The sequence below is a fragment of the Trachypithecus francoisi genome, unplaced genomic scaffold, assembly GCF_009764315.1.
Source record: "Trachypithecus francoisi isolate TF-2019V2 unplaced genomic scaffold, Tfra_2.0 Lachesis_group17, whole genome shotgun sequence".
In the NCBI taxonomy this organism is placed as follows: domain Eukaryota; kingdom Metazoa; phylum Chordata; class Mammalia; order Primates; family Cercopithecidae; genus Trachypithecus; species Trachypithecus francoisi.
Window position 1 is genome coordinate 1,899,405 of NW_022681462.1, and position 22,467 is coordinate 1,921,871.

The 22,467-nt window shown below is 38.8% G+C and overlaps 1 protein-coding gene across 1 annotated transcript in view; it reads left to right on the forward strand.

Moving 5' to 3' along the window:
- The window catches only part of VWA3B (von Willebrand factor A domain containing 3B), a 234,627-nt gene that overhangs the window by 15,183 nt on the left and 196,977 nt on the right, over positions 1-22,467 (forward strand). Inside the window, 3 exon segments of the mRNA XM_033238936.1 lie at positions 13,593-13,687; positions 17,904-18,154; positions 19,688-19,847. Coding sequence (XP_033094827.1) covers positions 13,593-13,687; positions 17,904-18,154; positions 19,688-19,847 — 506 coding nt within the window.

Consider the following 22,467-nt stretch of genomic DNA (forward strand, 5'->3'; position numbering starts at 1 on the left):
ACATTGCGCCTGAGGAATGCTCCTTCAATCAGGGAAATTTCCATTACTAGGATTTTACTCAGTAATTCTGAATTAGTCAATTAATTAAACAAATATTTATTAAGCAACCACTAATACCATTTTTTAAACCAGATTATTTACCAATTCCTTGCCAGCTTTGTTCCATTCTGGTACTAAGGAAGACCTAGGGGATGTGGTTGTTGTAGATTGATTTGGAGGCCCATTCAAATGTCAAGGCCTTGTTCTTCAGGGTTCAGCCTGTGCTTTTTACATATAGGTCCTTTCACATGGGCTGCAGCCCTGTGCCATCTAAATATCTTTTGAGTAGGGTCTCCCAGAGTCAGGTCCTGTGGGATTCCCATATAAGGAAATATACTAGAAGCAGTTTTATCCCTTATTTCAAATAAACCTAATTCAGTCATGAATGTTAGCAAAAATACCAATTTCTTACATTTTGTTAATAATTTTTTCATCTAATTTCATGAGAGATATTGCTTTATAACTTTCTTTTCTTGTAATGTCCTTGTCAGGTTTCAGCATCACGATTATGCTGGATTCAAAATGATTTGAAAGTGTTCCTCCTTCTCTATGCTCTGATGGTATTTGTACATGATTGGTATTTCTTCTTTAAATGTTTGATACAACTGACAAGTGAAATTTATCTGGGCCTAGTTTTGTTTGTGGGAAAAGATTAATAAAAATTCAATTTCTTTAATAAACAGAGGACTAATCAGATATTCTGTTTCATAATGCCAATTTGGAAAATAGTGTTTTTCAAGGAATTTCCTCAACATTTTCTAATATGTGCACACCAACAGTATTTTCTAATATGTTGGCAAAGCATTGATCATAATATGCCCTTAATAGCCTTTTAATGCATCTAGGATCTGTAGTGATGTCACCTCTTTCATTCTTTTTTAATGTCTGTAGGATCTGTAGTGATGTCACCTCTTTCATTCCTTTTAAATGTCTGTAGGATCTGTAGTGATGTCACCTCTTTCATTCCTTTTTAATGCCTATAGGATGCTTTTTTTTTTTTGAGATGGAGTCTAGCTCTGTCACCCGGGCTGGAGTACAGTGGCCGGATCTCAGCTCACTGCAAGCTCCCCCCACCGGGTTTACGCCATTCTCTGGCCTCAGCCTCCCGAGTAGCCGGGACTACAGGCGCCCGCCATCTTGCCCGGCTGGTTTTTTGTATTTTTTAGTAGAGACGGGGTTTCACCGTGTTAGCCAGGATGGTCTCAATCTCCTGACCTCGTGATCCGCCTGTCTCGGCCTCCTAAAGTGCTGGGATTACAGGCTTGAGCCACCGTGCCCGGCCTAGGATGCTTTTTTAATGCCTATAGGATCTGTAGTGATGTTACCTCTTTCATTCCTGATATTGATAATTTGTGTTTCCTCTCATTTTTTTCTTGCTAAGTCTTGTTAGCAGTATATAATAACTCTTTTCAAGGAAACAAATTTTTAGTTTGTTGGTTTTTAAAATTCTTTGTCTTGTATTTCATTGGTATCTGATTTAATCATCATTATTTATTTCTTTCTGCTTACTTTGAGCTTGATTTGCCTTCCTTTTTCCTGCTTTTAAAGATATAAACTTAAGTAATTATTTTTAAACCTTTCTTCTTTTCCAATATAACCATTTAAAATTATAAGAATTCCTCTAAGCATTGTTTTAGATGAATGCCACAAATCTCAATCAGTAGTGTTTTGCTATTAATATTATTGTAAAGTTTTTCCCTTGTGATTTTTTTCTTGAATATACTTTAAAAAATGTGTTGTTTAATTTCCAGTTATTTTAAGACTTTTAAAAGTACTTGTTTTTGTTGGATTTCTAATTTAATTACATTGAGGTCAGAGAATATAGTCTGCAGGATTTTGATCTTTTGAAATTTACTAAGATTTGTTTACGGGCAGAATCTATCTTGGCAATCATTGCATGTGCACTTGAAAAGAGTGTGCATTCCACAGTTGTTAGGTAGTATTTATAAATGTTAATTAGATCAAGATGGTTGAAAGTCTTGGGAGAAAAATTATATATATTTAGTCCTTTTTTTGTCTACTGGATTTGTTCATTTCTCCCTTAGTTCTGTAAGTTTTGTTTATGTATTTTGAAGTTCCAAATGCATACACATTTAGGATTGTTATGTTATTCTAAGGACTTGACAAATTTTAATAATTCTGATATGTCATATTTATCTCAGAAAATTAGTCATTGTTTTGGTGTTCACTTTGATATTAATATAGCCACTGTAGCTTTCTTATTCTTAAGTTTTACATGGTGTATGTGTTTATAATTTTTAATGATAAATATCTTTAGTTTATATATTAAAGAGAACTTCTCATAGACAGCATAGAGTTGGAATTTGTGTTTTTAAGGCAGTTGCATATGTCTTTTAATTAATTAATTCAATCAATTAATTAAATCAGTTAGTGTCTTTTTCCATTTGTGTTGCTATAAAAGCATGCCTGAGGCTGGGTAATTTATGAAGAAAAGAGGTTTATTTGGTTGATGGTTCTTCAGGCTATACAAGAAGCATGGTACCAGCATCTGCATCTGGTAAGGACCTCAGGAAGCTTCCACTCATGAGAGAAGGCAAAGGAGAAGTGGTGTGTGCAGATCACATGTCAAGAGAGAAGGCAAAAGAGAGAGCGGAAGAGGGACCAGGCTCTTTTCAACAACCAGTTCTCATGAGAACTAAGAGTGAGAACTCACTCATTCCCATGAGAATGTTACCAAGCCATTCATGAGGGATCTGTCCCCATGATCCAAACACTTCCCATTAGGCTTCACGTCCAACATTGGGGATAAAATTTCGACACTAGGTTTAGAGGTCAAATGTCCAAACTATAGCAATTAGTGTTTGATTCTATACATTTAATGTAATGATTGATATATTTAAATGTAGGTCTACCATGTTACTGTTTGCTTTCTATTTGTCCAGTCTTTTTCTTTCATCTGTGTTTCTCCTTTTGGCCTTCTTTTGTGCTAAATGAATATTTTTTAGTGTTTCATTTAATGCAATCTTTATTTTTCATTTAATTTGCTTTCCTTGTTACATCCTTAACTTGTTACAGTCTACTAAAAGTAGATTTCGTATGACTTCATGTAAAATGTAAGAAGTTTTCAACAGTTACACCTCCCCTTACTCCTCACTCCTGTCCTTGGTGTTACTGTTTTAATCTATTTTATTTCCACGTACATTATAAATCTCACAATTCAGAGTCATAATTTTTGCTTTTAAAAGTCATCTGTTTTTTTAAAGAAACTGAGAAGAAAAACTATACACTGCTAAGATCCACATGTTTACTGCTTACAATATTCTTCTTTCTTGTAGAATTTGAGGTTTCAACTGATGTTATTTCCTGAATAATTTCTTTTAAGCATTTCTTATAGTGGAGGTCTGCTGGTGACAGCTTTTTTCAGTTTTCATTTATCTGAAATTATCTTTATTTCACCTTCACATTTATTTATTTACTCATTCATTCATTCATTCATTCGTTTTTCCATTTGTACATCCATACTTTATATTCTGAAGTAATTGTAAAGTGTAAAGATCCCATGTACCTTTCACCCAGTTTTCCCAATTGTCGTATCTTATAAAATAATAGTATAATATCAAAATGAGGAATTTGACACTTATACAATGTGTTTGCAAGTCTATATAATTTTATCACTTATGTAGATTTCTGTAACCACCACTACAATCAAGAGAGAGCACTGTTTATCACCACAAAGATCTTCCTATGTTACCCCCTCCTATGTTTTTTTCTAAATGTTTCATAATTTTACATTTAGCCTGTGATCTATTTTGAATTAGTTTCTGTATAAGGTTCATGTTTTTTTGTAATCCCAGCACTTCGGGAGGCTGAGGTGGGAGGATAGCTTAAGCCCAGGGGATTGAGGCTGCAGTGAGCTATGATCACAGCACTTCACTCCAGCCTAGGTGATAGAGTGAGAGACTCTATCTCTTAAAAAACACACACACACAAAAGCAAATGGTTCGTTTTTTCTTTTTCTTTTTTACTATGGGTGTTCAGTTGCTCCAGTGTGTTTTACTTAAGTGACTATCCTTCCTCCTTTGAATTGCTTTTGGATTTTTGTTAAAAGTTGGTTGTACCTATACTTCCAGGTTCTCTATTTTGTTGTATTCATCTGTGTTTCTCTGTCAATATCACGTAGTCTTGATTACTATAACTATAGAATTTCTTGAAATTGGGCAGGGTGAGTCCTCCTACTTTATTTTTTTTCAAAATTGTTTTAGCTACTCTAGTTCATTTGCCTTTCCAAATAAATTTTAGAATAACTGTGTTCATGTCTACAAAAATATTGCTATGATATAGATAGGAGTTGCATTAAACCTGTATATTAATTAAAGGAGAATTGACATCTTTACTATGCTGACAAAAATGCTGAGTCTTTCAGTTCACAAATATGAAATATCTTTCCATTTATTTACATATTATTTAATTTCTTTCATCAACTGTCTTAAATTTTTCAGTATACGAGTCCTGCACATGTTTTGTTAGATTTATACATAAGTATTTTATTTTTTTTAGGAGTTGTAAATGGAATTGTATTTTAAATTTTGGTTTCCACATGTTCATTCCTAGTATATAGAAATATGACTGACTTTTGCATGTTAACCTTCTGTCTTGTGATCTTGCCAAACTCACTCATTCCTTCTAACAGGGTTTTCTTGTGTGTGTATGTGTTTGTTTGTTTTTTTTGTAGATTCCAGAAGATTTCTAGGTACACTATCATGTCATCTGCAAAGAGGAAAAGTCTTCTTTCTTTCTTTCTGATCTATTTGTCTTGTGTTTTCTTTTCTTGCTCTGTTATGCTGGCTAAAACTTCCAACACTATGTTGAATAGCAACGGTAAGAGTGGATATCCTTGCACCGAAAACTTTCAGTCATTCACCACTAAGTATGAAGTTAACTGTAGGTTTTCTATAGATTTTTAAAAATTACATTGTGGAAGATCCCTGCTATTCCTAGTAATCTGAGAATTTTTATTATTAATGGGTGTTGAATTTTGTCGATTTTTTTCTCCATCAATTGATAGCATCCTATGATATTTCTTTGTTAGCTTGTTACTTTAATGGATTATATTAATTTTTTTAATCCAGCCTTGCATCCCCAGAATAAACTAGAGCATGTTTTAGAAGTCTTTTTATATTATACACTGCAGAATTTGATTTGCAAATATTGTGTTATGGAGTTTTGCATCTGTATTCTTGAAGAATGTTGATCTGTAGTTTTCTCTTTTTTAAATAATGGTTTTTTCTGGTTTTGGAATGACAATAAGACTAGCTTCATAAAATGAGTTGGGACGTATTCCTTCCTCTTCTATTCTCTAGAAGATGTTTTGTGGAATTATTATTTTTTGTTTCTTGTTGAAATAACAGGACACAGTGTAGAATTAATACTAATTATTCTTTAAATGTTTGGTAAAATTCTCCAGTGAACTCATCCAGGCCTGGAGATTCCTTTTTGAAGAAGTTTTAAGTCAAGAATTTAATTTTCTTGAATAGATATTGGACTAGTCAAATTATTTTATATTGTGTGAGTTGTGGTAGTTTGTTTTCTAAGGATTTAATTCATTTCATCCCAGTTGTCTAATTTGTGAGGAGTTGTTTGTAGTATTCCCTTATTATTCTTTTGATGTCTACTGTGTCTTTTGTGGTATTTCCTATTTTATTCTTGATATTTATAATTTATACCTTCTCTCTTTTTATCTTTGTCAATCTTGCTAGAAGTTTGTCAATTTATTGATCTTTAAAAATTACCAGCTTTTTTGTTTGATTTTCTCTATTGTTTTTCTGTTTTCAATTTCATTGATTTCTACTTTGATCTTTATTATTAATTTCCTTTTGCTTGTTTAGGTTTATTTTTCTTTTCTTTTTTCTAGTTTCTTCAGTTGAAAGCCTTGATTATTGGTTTGAGATTTTATGTTTTCTTACATAAGCATTTAGTGCTACAAATTTCCCTCCAGTCAGTGCTTTAGCAATGTCTCACAAATTTTTATATGTTGTATTATTATTTCCACTTACTTTAAAGTCTTTTATTTTCATCAAGACTTCCTCTTTGACTTATGGAATTTTTAGATGCATATTGTTTAGTTTCTAAATATTTGTAGATTTTCCTGTTATCTTTTTATTTATTTTTGATTTCTAGTGTGTTTCCATCTTGGACAGAGCACATACTTGTTTGGTTTCAGTTCTTGTGAATTTTTTAGGATGTTTTATAGCCAAATATGTGCTTTGTTTTGTACATGTTTCATGAATACTTGAAAAGAATGTGTATTCTGCTGTTGTTTTATAGAGCTTTCTATAAATGTCAGTTAGATCCTGTTCATTGATGGTATTGAGTATCCTTCCTGATTTTCTTCTTCTTGTTCTATCAATTGTTGAGAAAGCAGTATTGAAGTTTCCAACTATAATTGTGGATTTGTCTATTTCTTCTTTCAGTTATTCTGTTTTTTGCTACAAATATTTTGCAGCTCTATTGGGTGATACATACACATTTAGGATTGCTATGTCTTTCTGGTACATTGACACCTTTATCGTTATATAATGTCCTGCTTTGTCCCCAGTAATATTCTTTGCTATGAAGTTTTTTTTTTTGTTTTTTTTTTTTTTTTTTTTTTTTTTGAGACGGAGTCTCGCCCTGTCGCCCAGGCTGGAGTGCAGTGGCGCGATCTCGGCTCACTGCAATCTCTGCCTCCCGGGTTCACGCCATTCTCCTGCCTCAGCCTCCCGAGTAGCTGGGATTACAGGCGCCCGCCACCTCGCCCGGCTAGTTTTTTGTATTTTTTTTAGTAGAGACGGGGTTTCACCGTGTTAGCCAGGATGGTCTGGATCTCCTGACCTTGTGATCCGCCCGTCTCGGCCTCCCAAAGTGCTCGGATTACAGGCTTGAGCCACTGCGCCCGGCCTGAAGTTTATTTTTCTAATATAGCCAATCCTATTTTCTTTTTATTAATATTTGTATGGCCTTTTTCCATCCTTTTACTTTTAACTTATATATATAATTATATTTGAAGCAAATTTCTTGTAGACAATATATTGTTGAGTCCTTTTTAAAAAAATCCTCTTTGCCAATCTCTATCTTTTACTTGGTCTATTAGACCATTTACAGTTAATGTGATTATTGATATGTTAGAGCTTGTTGATCATTTTAGTTGTTTTCTTTTTCTCTGTTTTTAGCTTGTCTGTTTTTTTCCTGCCTGCTTTTGGGTTACTTAAACACTTTTTAGAATTCTATTCTTATTTATCTATAATGTTTTCTATTGTATATCTTCATATGGCTTTTTTAGTGATTATGCTGTGTTACATTATGAATACATAAATTATCAAAATCTACTGATGTCAACATTTTACCAGTTTGAGTGGTGAGCAAAAACCTTCTTTTCCCTTTACAGCCCTTTGCCCTTCCCATTTATAATAAAATGTATTATCTTCTTACATTGAGAATTACATTAGACTGTGCTAGAATTTTGATTCAACCATCAAACATCATTTGTAACACTCAAAAGGAAAAGAAATGTCCATTTTATTTGCCCATAGTTTTGCTTACTGTGTTCTTCTTTCCTGATCGTCCAAGGTTCCTTCTTTTGTTATTTTCTTTCTGCTTAGAGAAGTTCTTTTATTCTTTAAGAGTAGCTCTGCTAGCCACAAATTCCTTTAGTTTCTTTGTCTGAGAATGTCTTTATTTCTACTTTATTCCTGAAGAAGAATTTCACCAGATACAAGATTTAGGGTTGATAGTTCCTTTTTTTTTTTTTTTTAGCACTTAAAAAATATTGTGTCAGTTCTTTCTGGTCTCTATGGTTTCTGATGAGAAAACCACTATCATTATAATTGATTTTTCCCTATTGATAATGTGCTTTATATATTTTTTTGTTTGTCTTTTGTTTTCAGATGTTTGACTGTGATGTGCCTTGGTGTGAATTTATTTTCATTTATTCTTTTTGAATTTCAGTCAGATTCTTGAATCTGTTGCTTTATGTTTTTCGTTTTTGCCAAATTTGGAGAATTTTCAATGCTTGTATCTTTGTATCTTTTTTTTCCCCCATCCTCTCTCTCTTCTCCTTCTGGCACTCCAATAATATGAACATTAGATCTTTTAAAAAATAATCCTACATATCTGTAAGGCTCTGTTCAGATTTTTCGGGCTATTTTCTCTCTCTTGTCTAGACTGGGTAATTTTTATTGTTCTCCAAGCTTACTCATTCTTCCTTTTTCATTTTGCTGTTGAGTTCATCCATTGAGTTTTTTATTTTGATTACTCAATTTTTTGCTCTAGTATTTCCATTTTATTCTTCCTGATATCTTCTATTTCTTTACTGAGACTTCCTATGTTTTTATTCATTTTAAGAATGTTTGTAATTGCCATTAAGTATTTTTATGATTGTTGCTTTAAAATCCTTGTTAGGTCATTTTATGACATTTCTCATCTTGGTGTTGATATTGTCAGTTGTCTTTTTTATAATCTTCCTGGTTTTTTGAATGATGAATGATTTTTTATTGAAACTGGGACATTTCTAAAATTTTATTTGTATTTTTGGATTTAGGTATACAGGTGCAGTTGTGTTATGGGCTTTTAGTGTATCCATCATCCGAATAGTGCACATTGTACCCAATAAGCAGTATTTCATCCTTCACCCTTGATACAGTCTAGCTGTGTCTCTACCCAGATCTCGTCTTGAATTGTAACTCCCACAATTCCCATGTTTGTGGGAGGCACCCAGTGGGAGGTAATTGAATCATGGAGGTAGGTCTTTCTTGTGCTGTTTTCGCAATAGTGAATAAGTCTCACAAGATCTGATGGTTTTAAGAAGAGGATTTCCTTTGCACAAACTCTCTTTGCATGCTTCCATCTATATAAGACGTGACTTGCTCTTCCTTGCCTTCCGCCATGATTGTGAGGGCTCCCCAGCCACGTGGAACTGTAGGTCCATTAAACCTTTCTTTTGTAAATTGCTTGGATTTGGGTGTGTCTTTATCAACAGTGTGAAAACAGGCTAATACAACCCCTACTTCCCCCACTTTTTGGATTCTCCAGTGTCTATTTTTCTCTGCATGTCTGCGTGTTTACATGCCACTTAAAAGTGAGAAGATGTGGTTTTTCACTTTGTTTCTGAGTTATTTCATTAAAAATAATGGCCTCCAGTTCTATATATGTTGCTGTAAAAGACATGATTTCATCTTTTGAAATGGATGAGTAGTATTCCACAGTCTATACACACCATGTGGTCTATATATATATATAGAGAGAGACCACATTTTAAAAATAGTGGTACAATAAACACATAAGGGAGGTGTCTTTTTGATAAAATTATTTCTTTTCCATTGGGTAGATAACCAATAGTGGGACCAAAGGGTAGTTCTATTTTAATTCTTAAAGAAATCTCCATCCTGTTTTCCATAGAGGTTGTACTAATTTACATTCCCACCAACAGTGTATAAGCATTCCCTTTTCTCCACAATCTCACCAACATCTGTAAATTTTTGACTTTTTAATAATAGCCATTGTGACTGGTGTGAAATGATATCTCATTGTGGTTTTGATTTGCATTTCTCTGATGATTAGTAATGTTGGGCATTTTTTCTTGTTTCTTGTTTCTTATCCACTTATGTGTCTTCTTTTGAGAAGTGTCTATTCATGTCTCTTGCCCATTTTTAAATGGGGTTATTAGTGTTTTTGCTTGCTGAATAGTTTAACTTCCTTATAGATTCTGGATATTCTCTCTTTGTTGGATGCATAGTTTGCATATATTTTCAATAAATATTTGCAAATATTTTCTCTTACTCTATAAATTGTCTGTTTACTTTGTTGATAGTTTCTTTTGCTGAGCAGAAGCTCTTTAATTTAATTAGGTCCTACTTACCAATTTTTGTTTTTGTTGCAATTGCTGTTGAGGACTTAGTTATAAATTATTTGCCAAGGTCTATGTCCAGAATAATATTTCTTAGGTTTTCTTCTAGGATTAAATTAGGACCTTAGGTTTAAATTTTTAATCCATCTTCAATTAATTTTTGTATATAGTGAAAGGTATTTCATTCTTCTGCATATATCTAGCCAGCTATTTCAGAGCTATTTATTGAGTAGGGAGTCCTTTCCTCATTGCTTATTTTTTGTCAACTTTGTTGAAGATCCTATGACTGTAGTTGTGTGGCTTTATTTTTGGTTCCGTATTCTGTTCCATTGGTCTGTATGTCTGTTTGGGGTGTGTGTGTGTGTGTGTGTGTTTTACCAGTACCTTGCTGTGTTGGTTACTGTGTCCTTGTAGAATAGTTTGAAGTCATTATCTTCATTCTTGAAGAACAGTTTTGCTGGTTTTATAATTATTGGTTGAAGGTTTTTTTTTTTTCTGACCTTTAAACATGTCAAGTCATTGTTTTCTGATTTCCACCTTTTCATCTGAGAAATCAGACATAATCCATGACATTTTCCCCCATATGATGTATATAATGTATCTTTTTTTCTATGACCGCTTTTAAGATTTTTCCTCTTTATTCTTGGTTTTCAGCTGTTGTGTTATTATTTGTAGTAGGATATGCCTTCTTTTGGTTTTCTTTGTACATACATTGCATTGGATTTATCGAGCTTCTTGGATCTGTAGGTTTGTTTTTAATCAAATCTTGGAAATTTTCAACTATTATTTCTTCTAATCTATTTTTACATCCTATCTGTTCTCTCTTTTTCTTCTGACACTCAAATTATAGTTTGCTAAGCATCTTGATATTGTCCCACAGGTCACTGAAACTCTTGTTCATTTTGTCAATATTTTTTTTCTCTTTGTTTATCAGATTGAGTAATTTCTCTTGACAGATTTTCTAGGTTACTAACACTTTATTCTGGTACCTCCAGTCTGCTGTGAAGCCCATACAGATACTGTACTTTTTGTTCTAAAATTTCCCTTCTTTTAAATTTCTGTGCTAAGATCCCCATTTGTTCACTTATTAGGATCACAGTTTTCTTTTCCTTCAACATTATATATATAAAATACAATGTTTACAGTATACTTAAAATATATTGAGGCCTTTTTCTTGTAATTTCAACATCTGGTCCATTTCAGGGTAGGTTTTATTGATTGCTTTTTCTTTTGATTATTGGTCACATTTTTCTCTTTGTTTATATATCTGATTATTTTTTGTTTTATGCTGGACAATGTAGATGGTTGTAGGGACTTTGGGTTGTGTAGTTTTCCTTTGGTATATGCCAAAGATTGGTTCCAGGACCGCCTGTGTATACCAAATCCATGCATACTCAGTTCCTGCAGTTGGCTCTTCACAACCCACATATATGAAAAGTTGGCCCTCTGTATAAGTGGGTTTCACATTCTACTGATACTGTATTTTTATCCACATTTGGTTGAAAAAAAATCTGCATATAAGTAGACCCATGCAGTTCAAAACTATGTTATTCAAGGATCAACTGCATAATCTTTCTTCTAGGAGAAGTGATTTTTATTCTTACAAAAATTGATATGTGTATATTATTTATAACAGCTTTATTGAGCTATAATTTACCTACCTACAATTCAATGGTTTTAGTGTATTCACGGATATGCGCAGCTATTTAGAATGTTTTTATCAACTCAAAAAGAAACTCTGTACTTCTTAGCTCTACACTTTCCTACCACTAAATTGTCTCTATAGATTTTCTTGTTCTGAGCATTTCATTTAAATAGAATTTATAATATGTAGTCTTTTGTGACTGGCTTCTTTTACTTAGCTTAATGTTTTTAAGGTTCATCCATGTTGTAACTAGCACCAATACTTTACTCCTTTTTGCAGCCGTATGTATTCCATTGTATGGATGTACCATGATTTTCTTATCTATTTATCAGTTGATAGATAGAGAGCTAATTTTCATTCTAGTAGGCAGTTAAGTTGGCTGGACTCAAACTCCAAACTCTCTCTCTTTCCTGCTAAATATATACAAATCTCACCTCAAAAATGTCCTCCTTTTCAGGATGATTGTGATTCCAGTTTCTGCATGTTCTAGATTGCTCTCTAATGCCTACAAATAGCTCCTTTTATATTTTGTCCAGAATTTATAATATTTTTCTGTGTGAAGGTTAGCCAATGCAATCTACTCCGCTATTATTGGATGCAGAACTCACAATGCCTTGCATTTCAATTCCCAATATAGCTTATGAAGCCTTCCATAGACTTATTTCCTTCAAGCCTCAAAAAACAGCTTCCTCTCCCACCTCCAGATAAATGTCTTAGGTAAACAGAATGCTAGTGATATTTACTCACTTCACAATGTCAGCTAAGAAGGTGAATCTTGGAAACACAAATTTTAGAGCTGGAGAGTTCTATTGAGTGAGATTATTGCTGATGGAATTCAAGTGTCTGTTCTTTACTGTTTACTCCTTACTATTGTGAAAGTTGCACTTCAAGACTTGAAATCAGCCCTTGTGATTGGGGAGCAAGCCTGGCCAGGGTGTCTATAAAATTCAACCTTGCTCTTTTTAGATTTCCAGAGGAGGCTGTTATCCTGCCTCCCTAGTAAGGCAGAGGGAAGGAAGTACCGGAACCACAAGTACCACCATTCTGTCTCCCACCTTTGGGACTTAAAAATAATAATTAAAATTACAATAAAATAATCATCAGATTAAAAACATCTCTGTGAAGACTTACCTCATCTTCTGTTCTGCCAAATCCTAGTTAGTCTTTGAAGCGTCTCCGTAGCCTTCTGAGAGTTCCATGAAGGAGTAGGACTAAGTTGTAGGTAACAATTGTATTCCCATCCTGTAAACATGCCTAGTACATAGTAGGCACCCAATAAGGGTTTATGCAACAGATATTTGAACAGCTGAGTATATGATCTGATGAGAAGAAAATCTTGTAGTTCTGACGTTCTGTATGGCAATTCTGAATCTATTACTGGCTGGCTTTATTTCAGTGATTTAATTCTGAGCCTCCAGTTGAGAGTACAGTAGGAAATATCTAAGTGAAATTTTAAAAACCCTGAAAACTAAGTCCAAGTCATGAATAACTTTCAGGAATTAAAATAATTTCTATGTTGCTTTTTTTTTTTTTTTAACCTCTGCTGTAATTATTCTGGACCAAAGTACAAGGACACTAGGACACAAATCCTATTCTTCCTGTTTATTCATGCATTAGAAGATTAAAATGCTGTTCTCACTCATAGGTGGGAATTGAACAATGAGAACACTTGGACACAGGAAGGGGAACATCACACACCAGGGCCTGTCGGGGGGTGGGGGGCTCGGGGAGGGATAGCATTAGGAGATACACCTAATGTAAATGACGAGTTAATGGGTGCAGCACACCAACATGGCACATGTATACATATGTAACCTGCATGTTGTGCACATGTACCCTAGAACTTAAAGTATAATAATAAAAAAAAAGATTACAATGCCATAGACAGTTACGTTTATCACAGCACCTAGAACTACTTCATGATTTAGAACAGAATAGAAAGCATCACAGATTATTGATAGCACAAGATATAATTTGAATGGTGTGAGAGAAAAACATTTCAGAATAAAAATAAGAAGGTTAACTTACGTACTACTGTTTTGATTGTTTTTCTTTATAAAAATACAGATTATGTGGCGTCTCTGGGGAGACTTGTGGCTTCTCGGTATGCTGATGGTCTGTTTCCACAGCTCTACAGAGCAGAAGATGGCAGAGTATACAATGTAAGTCAGAGTTCCCTCAGTGTGCAGTCCTGTGACACGGTGCTGACATCACATCGAGGAGTGCGGCGTGGGAAGAGACTTGTGCTACTTGGCAGTGATGCAGCTGAGCCAAGCCCTTATTAGGCCGGGGGTTTTCTTTTGGCATTGGTAGGGTGATAAAAGTCATGGCCAAGGAAGGAAGTTTTTGATCCATTAGAAATCAGTGCAGAAAGCTCTTGATGAGAGATGAAAACCTTTGCACATTACCACTTTGTTTTGCTTTGAAAATAAAGGGAAAAAACAATATGACAGAGATGATCCGAAAGCCAAGAGCAAACTGCCATTATCTGAGAGAAGCGTTAGGAATAGGGGCAGCATTTGCAGATAGGAGAATGAGCACCACCTCCGACCAGAGTCCTTAACTCCCAGCAGTTCAGCACCTCAGTCTCATGTCTCCTACATGTCAGGCCCTGTGCAGACCCTGGCCAACCACATGGAGCTCAAAGTCTGTTGGAGACACATGTCCCATCACATCCATTTATGGGTATTTGTTCATGTCCATGTACATCCATGTACCACCTGGACTACTGTTTCCTAATATTTAGAAAACGTAATTACTTTTTTTTGGTAGATTTTTTTTTTTTGAGAAAATTTTTGTAGACCCTATCCTCAAATATGTCTTCCGGTTGTTTCCCCTCCTTCTCTTTCAGAAATGCCTGAGTTTGGTCTCTTGACATAATCTCATATGTCTCAGAGGTTTCGTTCATTTTTTTAAATTCTTATTTTCTTTTGAGACACGTTCTTGTTCTATCAGCGAGGCTGGAGTGCAGTGGTATGATCATGGCTCACTGCAGCCTTGACCTCCAAGGTCCAAGCGATCCTCCCACCTCAGCCCCCCAAGTAGTTGGGGCCACAGGCGTGTGCCACCACACCCAGCTGATTTTTGTATTTTTTGTAGACAGGGTCTCCCCATGTCGCCCAGGTTGGTCTTGAGCTCCTGAGCCTCAAGCAATCCGCCTGCCTGGGCCTCCCACCTGCCTTGCCCTCCACCTCATGCCTCAGGTATAAGGCACCATGCCTGACCCTTTTTCTTTACTTTTATCTGCCTACATTGATTCAAAGGAGTGGTTCTTCAACTTTGAAGTTCTTTCCCCAGCTTGGTCTATTTTGTTGTTAATGATTTTAATGGTATTATGATATTTCTGTAGTGAATTGTTCAATTCCAAAAGTTCAGTTTGGTTCTTTCTTCATATGGCATTGTCATCCAATTCTTGGATCATTTTACTGTTCTCCTTGGATTGGGTTTCCACCTTCTCCTGTATCTTTATGAGCTTTCTTGACATCCGGATCCTGAGTTCAGTATCATTTCAGCCATTTCAATCCGGTTAAGAACCACTGCTGAAGAGCTAGTGCGATTGCTTGGAGATAAGAGGACACTCTAGACTGAGAGTTTCCAGAATTCTTGCACTGGTTCTTTCTCACCTGTGAAGGCTGATGTGTCTTCATCCTTTTAAGTTGCCATCCTTTGGATGGGCCTTTTTGCTTTTATGTTCTTTATTTCCCTTGAGGGTTTGACTGTGGTGTGAGTTGGGTATAGTTGATTGGCTTTCTTTCTGGATGCTTTCAGAGGGCCAAGGCTCAGCTCAGCATTCCTGGGCTGCATGCTGTAACCCTGGGGCCTAGGACTGGGCTGTGGCTTTGTCCTCTGGCCTCTTGAGGTCAAGCACTGGCTGTGCTGGGGCAGCCAATGTGCTACCAGGCTGCTGGCAGAAGCCTTCCATCAGGGGCCGCTGGCAATGCTCTGGTGGGGCAGCAGGGGGCCATGGGTGAAAATACCCTGAAGGGGTGTTGGGGCTGCCCAGGAAACAGCAGACAGCCTGGAGGGAAACTGTAAGAGGGACAGGCAGGTCATTCAGCCCTTGGAGAAACCTCCATGATGGGAGTGGTAGGTTGCCTTCAGCTTAAAGATGTACCCACTACTTACTTTTTCCAAAGCTTAAATTACTTTTTTTTTGAGATGGAGTTTCGCTCTGTCACCCAGGCTGGAGGGCAGTGGTGCCATCTCAGCTCACTCTGTCTTCCGGGTTCAAGTGATTCTCCAGCCTCGGCCTCCCAAGTAGCTACAGGTGTGTATCACCGTATCCAGCTAATTTTTGTATTTTTAGTAGAGATGGGGTTTCACCATTTTGGCCAGGCTGGTCTCGAACTCCTGACCTGAGGTGATTTGCCGACCTTGGCCTCCCAGAGTCCTGGGATTACAGGCATGAGCCACCATGCCCGGTCCAGCTTAAATTACTTTTTAAACTAAGCCTGGTCCTAAGCAATACTGTCTGTGGAATCTTGAGTTTGATGTGCTAAGTATATTTTTTATCTGAACCACATTAAAATCAATGCTGAACTCTTAAAAACGTCTCTCCCTTTACCTTCAAAATCCACCTGCACATTCCCTGTGATGTGCCCACCCTGGCTTCTGTGTTGTAGCAGCAGCTGTGGATGCTGGTGAAGGATTTGGTAATTCTGTCTTAAGGGGCCAGGAGAAGCCTCCAAGAAGTGATGCTGGAGCTTGAGGAATGAGCTTGAGAGACACATGGGACGGGGAAGGAAGGAGCCTGAGCCAAGGCACAAAAATGTGGAAGGAGGTGATGTGGTCTGAAAGCACATTTTCCAAGATAAAGTACTGTATCTTCTTTTAAAATGTGCTCCGAGTAAGAATCCCTAAGCCTCGCTGGGAAGGTGACCGCTTCCACCTTTAAACCCGGGGCTTGCAACTTAGCTCACACCCGGCCAATCAGTTGGTCAAGAGCGCTCACTAAAATGCTAATTAGGCAAAAACAGGAGGTAAAGACATAGCCAGTCATCCGATGCCTGAGAGCACAGCGGGAGGGACAATGATTGGGATATAAACCCAGGCATTCCAGCCGGCAGCGGCTCCCCTCTTTGGGTCCCCTCCCTTCGTATGGGAGCTCTGTTTTCACTCTATTAAATCTTGCAACTGCAAAAATAAAATAAAATAAATAAAATAAAATAAAATAAAAGTGCTTTGTCACAGAATAGGGCACAGTTTTTTCTTGTTCCTTTTCTGTGTCTTCTATTGTCTGTCTACCTCCTGAAAGGCCTTGCACAGTGTGTCTGATCTATGTGAAGGATGGTTTATTTGCGCATACGAGAAACTTCCTGCAAGTCCGTGTCACCATTTGGGGGCAGCCCACGGGCTGTTGGTAGCAGTAGTGAGTGATCAGGTGGTCCAGGTGCAGGGCAGCTTCTCCAGAGAGAGGAGGGCATGAGGACAAAGGTCATGAGCAGAAGGATGTGTAGCCGGGATGGCATCCCTTAGAGGAAGCCAGGAAGGTATGCTGGCATGTTCAGTAGCATTTTAGAGATGTTATATTTAGGAAAACATTTTAGTGAGACGTTACTTTCCATCTGCCTTTGTTGGTCTTTTCTTCTACCTAATTTCTTTTCTTTTTTTTTTTTTTGAGACGGAGTCTTGCTGTCTCCCAGGCTGGAGTGCAGTGGCGCGATCTTGGCTCACTGCAAGCCCCGCCTCCCGGGTTCATGCCATTCTCCTGCCCCAGTGTTCTACCTAATTTCTTTTCTTTTCTTTTTTTTTTTTTTTTGAGACGGAATCTTGCTCTGTCGCCCAGGCTGGAGTGCAGTGGCCGGATCTCTGCTCACTGCAAGCTCCACCTCCTGGGTTCCCGCCATTCTCCTGCCTCAGCCTCCCGAGTAGCTAGGACTACAGGCGCCCACCACCTCGCCCGGCTAGTTTTTTGTATTTTTTAGTAGAGACGGGGTTTCACTGTATTAGCCAGGATGGTCTCGATCTCCTGACCTCGTGATCCGCCCGTCTCGGCCTCCCAAAGTGCTGGGATTACAGGCTTGAGCCACCGCGCCCGGCCTCTACGTAATTTCTTAAGAGGGTCCTGGGCTTTTTCTGATAAAGGTAATCAGGATTTAAAACCTAATACTCTAATCTGTAACTGTAAAGATAAAACATAATCTGGAAAGATTTCTTTTAAGGACTGCTGTATTTTGAATAGATCACATCATCTTTTCTTCTGTGGAGAATCCAAGGGTTTTTCAGTTGAAAGACTGGAACATTTTCTCCTGGATTCTGTAGTGTTTGGAGGATCATTGACAACATTGTTATCAGTGCACAGTTCTCAGTGGCAGCACTGTGGTTCAGGTGACTTATTTTCATGTTGTTTTATTGTTTTCGTCTTTTATTTTCATTAAGCTGACAGCTAAGTCAGAACTGATTTATCAGTTTGTGGAACATTTAACGCAAGCTGTGGAGAGCTACAAGCAGCGAATGGACTGGCTCACCAGCAAAAGCCGGCAGATTTTTGGTGTCATCCTGGAACAGTGCATCACCATAGTGCTGGATTTTGGCTGCATTCTGGAGCGGGAGCTTGATCTGTGCCGAGAGGCTCTAACAATGGTTCTCCAGGAGCAGGTGGCTCACATAACCAAGTTCAATATCATACGGTGAGTTCCCATAGGAAGGGAGTATTTTAGTGAAACTTCATAGTAATTTGTACATATTTGGAATTAAGTAGCACAGCTGACACAGTTATCTCTCTGGTGAGGGAAGAGGCATTATCTTATACTTTCCTAGAAGATGTAATTTCAGTAGCAATTCCACAGTGAATAAATCTTAGGAACTTTTATCTTCTTTGCAGAGGGTGTCTTAGCTTTCACCTTAAAAGAGATTTAGAAATATGCATTTCTTCAGTGCATGGGAAGGTTAAAATATAAGAATATGGGTTATGGCAAATATATATTTAAGGTCATAAATCTCTTCATTCATTTTAGCTTTTAACTTGGGTCATGAATTCGAAGGTCACTAATTTCACTGATGTTCCAGACTGAATTTGCAACTCAAGTTGACCTCCCCTATAAGTTGACCCCCTTCACCAGAACAACAGGTGGCTGGCTTTACAGAATTTCCCATATTTCAGAGTTTTCATAACCAATTATTTATGGATTCTTGGATTCAAGAGAATTTGGACCTCAGCACTAACTTCTCATCTGGAAAAGTGATTGTACCTCCCTGACAAAAAACATCTGGATAAGGGTTGGGGAAGGATGCACCTGATTCAGTTTTTCTCGTTTTAATCAAATACTTTCAGCTAAATAGAGGACATCTCTGGGGACAATGCCTAATTATGTTCTATCTAGATTCCTGTTTCTGTCACAGGTATATTACTGAAGGAATCAGGTACTTAAGTCTGCAAAGCTTTTGCTTTCTTGGAAACCACTCTACAACGTAGATGCCACTCAGCCAGATCCTCTACCCAGGAAGCACACAGCAGACACGAGTGTGAGCCAGCCCTGCTTCTGGTGGCGGGCCATAGGGGCGATCAGGCCAGTTTATTTGCAATTATCAATTGCAAATAAATTGAGATGATTCAAATGGCTCTTCTTTTTTTTGGAGTTGGGGGTTCTACCAGTCATGTACAAGCCCAAACGAAATGGTTTAACCAAATTTTCTAAGGATTTAAAAGCTAATACTCTGCTGAACTCAAAACAATACCAGTATTAATACAAAAGAAGGCAACCTATGGGAATCTTTCAGGACAATGAAAAAAATGTCATGAAGGAATTAGAAATAAAATTTTAGAGTAATAGAATTGCTGGTGATTTGCAAATCTTAATACTGTGAATTATTATAAATTTACTATTAAGAGAAGCCAGTTACATATACATTTGCCTGTTTATAAAAAATAACTTCTCTTAATGTTTTAAAAGACTTATTGTTAATTGTTACCTGTTTCTCATGTACACGTTGCTTTTCCTAGTCAGCACGGCTTACGGAAGATAGTGGTGGTTTGGGAACCTGTCTTAAACAGCTTGCTGGTTTTGTTGGTAACATCAGAGGGCTGGGAGCTATGATTTCTTTCTTTTTCAGCTCTAGAGATGGATGTTGGAGGCTTGCTGCCCATGGCTGTGAGATGGAGGGTTGGCATCCCCAGTAGCATTGATCACTGCCCCGTGACCACTCCATGTGATCCCTTTCAGGGTTTCTCAAGAGCCTGTGAAGTGGCAGGAAAATGCTACTCCTGTGACCAAGCAGTCCATAGCTGCTGCCGTCAGCTGGGTTGAGACACTGACTGTTGAACTGATTGCGAGCGAGGTTGGCTGCCTGGATGCTCTGCTGGAAGCCGGGAAAGACAAGACTGTAAGTACGTGTCCATGGCTGGCCCCAGGCCATGGAGGTGGTTTCCAAATTAACTCTTCACATTCAGTGACTTTACACAGCCCTTCAGCTGATCTTAGGCCCCTCCCAGCAGGATCCGACAGAGATCCCATCAGGCCCTGATGGTGATGGCATAGCTGGAACAACCCAAATGAGGCCCCTGAATACCCGTCCCCTGAACCTGCCTATGCTCGCTCTGTGGGGTGACTGGGGATGCAGGGTAGACCCTTGTTTAGCCAGTGTCGGGAGAGCCAAGTGCAACTCACACCCACCGAGCATCGAGAAAGGACAGGAGTGAGGCCATAGTTGTGCATCTCTGCCATATTAACTTCACTCTTGCTCTCCTGCCAATTAGATCGGTCAGTCTGTCTCTTACGGGGAGGAGAGAGAGATTGGAAGACTCCTCATAGAACCCTGAGGATGAGGAAATAGGGTTTTCCCAGCATCCACATTCTGAATCTTTTCTAGTTCATCTTCTTCATAGATGGATCTGTCATCTGTCGTATACTTTCCAAGATGAAGTGCATGCAAGCTGATGACTCCATCCATTTTTGGATGTCAGTGTATTGACATAAATTTTGATAGGGACCTTTTGGAAATAAAGCTTTACCTGGAAGAATTGATTAGATGGTGGTGTGTTATGTCTCTTTGAGCCACAGGGTCTGTATTTCTGGGAATGACTCTAGTAATGGGAGGGTTGGGGCAGTGGCAAGCCAGTGGAGACACAGTCTGGGCAGGTGGGGTCCTTTGGCCAGCCTTGACTCCCTGTGGGAAGGTCTGCTTGCCTTTGGACACAGTTACTTAAGAGTTACGTGTTTCCTCCACTGGGGAAGCCTGGGGTTTCTGAAGGTTTCAAGCTTTACCCAGCTGCATCAAGAAGTCCATTGTTGGAGAAAGAAGCCACGTGTTGGCATCTTGAAAGATAGCCCCCAGCGGTCACTGGCCTGTGTTTACCAATACCGAGGGTGATGGTTTGTAATGAGAAATACGTTGTTTTTCCTTCGAAGGCCAAAGGAACAAATGTTTTCCATCAAGGAAGAACCAGATACAAGCTACTTTGTTCCTTGGTCCTTTGAGTTTGTTTTAACATCTGTAACATTTCAAGTGTCTGGACACCTTAATAAGCATTCAAAAAAATGGAACATTTCCCAGGCTCAGGGTGTGTGTGCATGAGCCTGTGCACACGGTCCATTTCCCAGGCTCGGGGGGTGTGTGCGGAGTCCTGTGCACACGGTCCATTTCCCAGGCTCGGGGGGTGTGTGTGTGGTCCTGTGCACACGGTCCATTTCCCAGGCTCGGGGGGTGTGTGTGTGGTCCTGTGCACATGGTCCATTTCCCAGGCTCGGGGGGTGTGTGTGTGGTCCTGTGCACACGGTCCATTTCCCAGGCTCGGGGGGTGTGTGCAGAGTCCTGTGCACACGGTCCATTTCCCAGGCTCGGGGTGTGTGTGTGTGGTCCTGTGCACACTGTCCATTTCCCAGGCTCAGGGGGTGTGTGCGTGGTCCTGTGCACACGGTCCATTTCCCAGGCTCGGAGTGTGTGCGCATGGGCCTGTGCACATGGCTGTCCTCTTTGTCTATGAACCTGGCTGACTGTGGCCCCCTGATCTAACTGCAGGATCCCCCAGTGACCCTGCCTTTCTGGTTCATGCCTCTCCTTTCTCTGGGGTTCATTCCTGTCCCAGGAAGTAAGGAACAATTCAGTGAGTTCCAGGGAAGTCCTGTGGAAGAAAAGGAACCAAGAAAGAAGCTCCCAGGCACTGATCATCAAATGCAGCCTGAAAGCTTTTGAGAAGAGACTGTGGAGCAGCACAGGCAAGGCCTGCACAGACCGCTGTGCCCCTCTGCCCACAGCCTCGATCTGCGGATGGTCTCAAGGAAAATTCTAGTAAATGCAACTGCCTTGCATATAAAAATGCCGTGTCCTATGTTTTATGAGGAGTTAAAAACCACATGTGTGTGTGGTGGGGGCTGGGGGGAGTGGGTTCCCATAAGTCCTGCTTCTCTGCTCCATGCCTGTCATGCCCATCCCAGTGAGTTCCGAATTCATCCAGATGGCTGCCGTTTGCTCTGAAGAGAAAAGATGGAAGGCTTAAGGAATTTTTTGAACAGCAAATATAAACCCCAGACTGTTCCTACTGATGACAGCCTGCCGCAGGCCAGCGCCTCCCTGCATGAGCGGGTGCTGACAGGAGCCAGGAAAGTGGGCGTTGTCTTGTGCCCACAAATTAACATGCAAGTCCAGTTTCCATACCAAGTCCACATGAAGAGTAGGGCTGAACCACGTGCTTGGTCATGGAGAAGGAAGATGCCCAGAGAGGCTCCTGGCCCCCTCCAGGTGCAGGCTTTGTAACCACCACAGGCCTGGAAGACTGAAACAGGAAGCAGCAAGAGAAGGGAGCCTTGAAGTCTAAGTAGAGCACGTGCAGTGGGAGGTCTGTTGAAATACTGGCTCTACTCACAGTACTCGAAGAGCACTATTGATAGATGAATTACTGTTGCATCCCATGAAAAGGAACCTGGCTCATGGGGAGGGCAGCACATGGGGTGCTGGGGACATGTTTGATGGTTGAGAGGGTTGACATCCTCAGAGACCAGGTGTG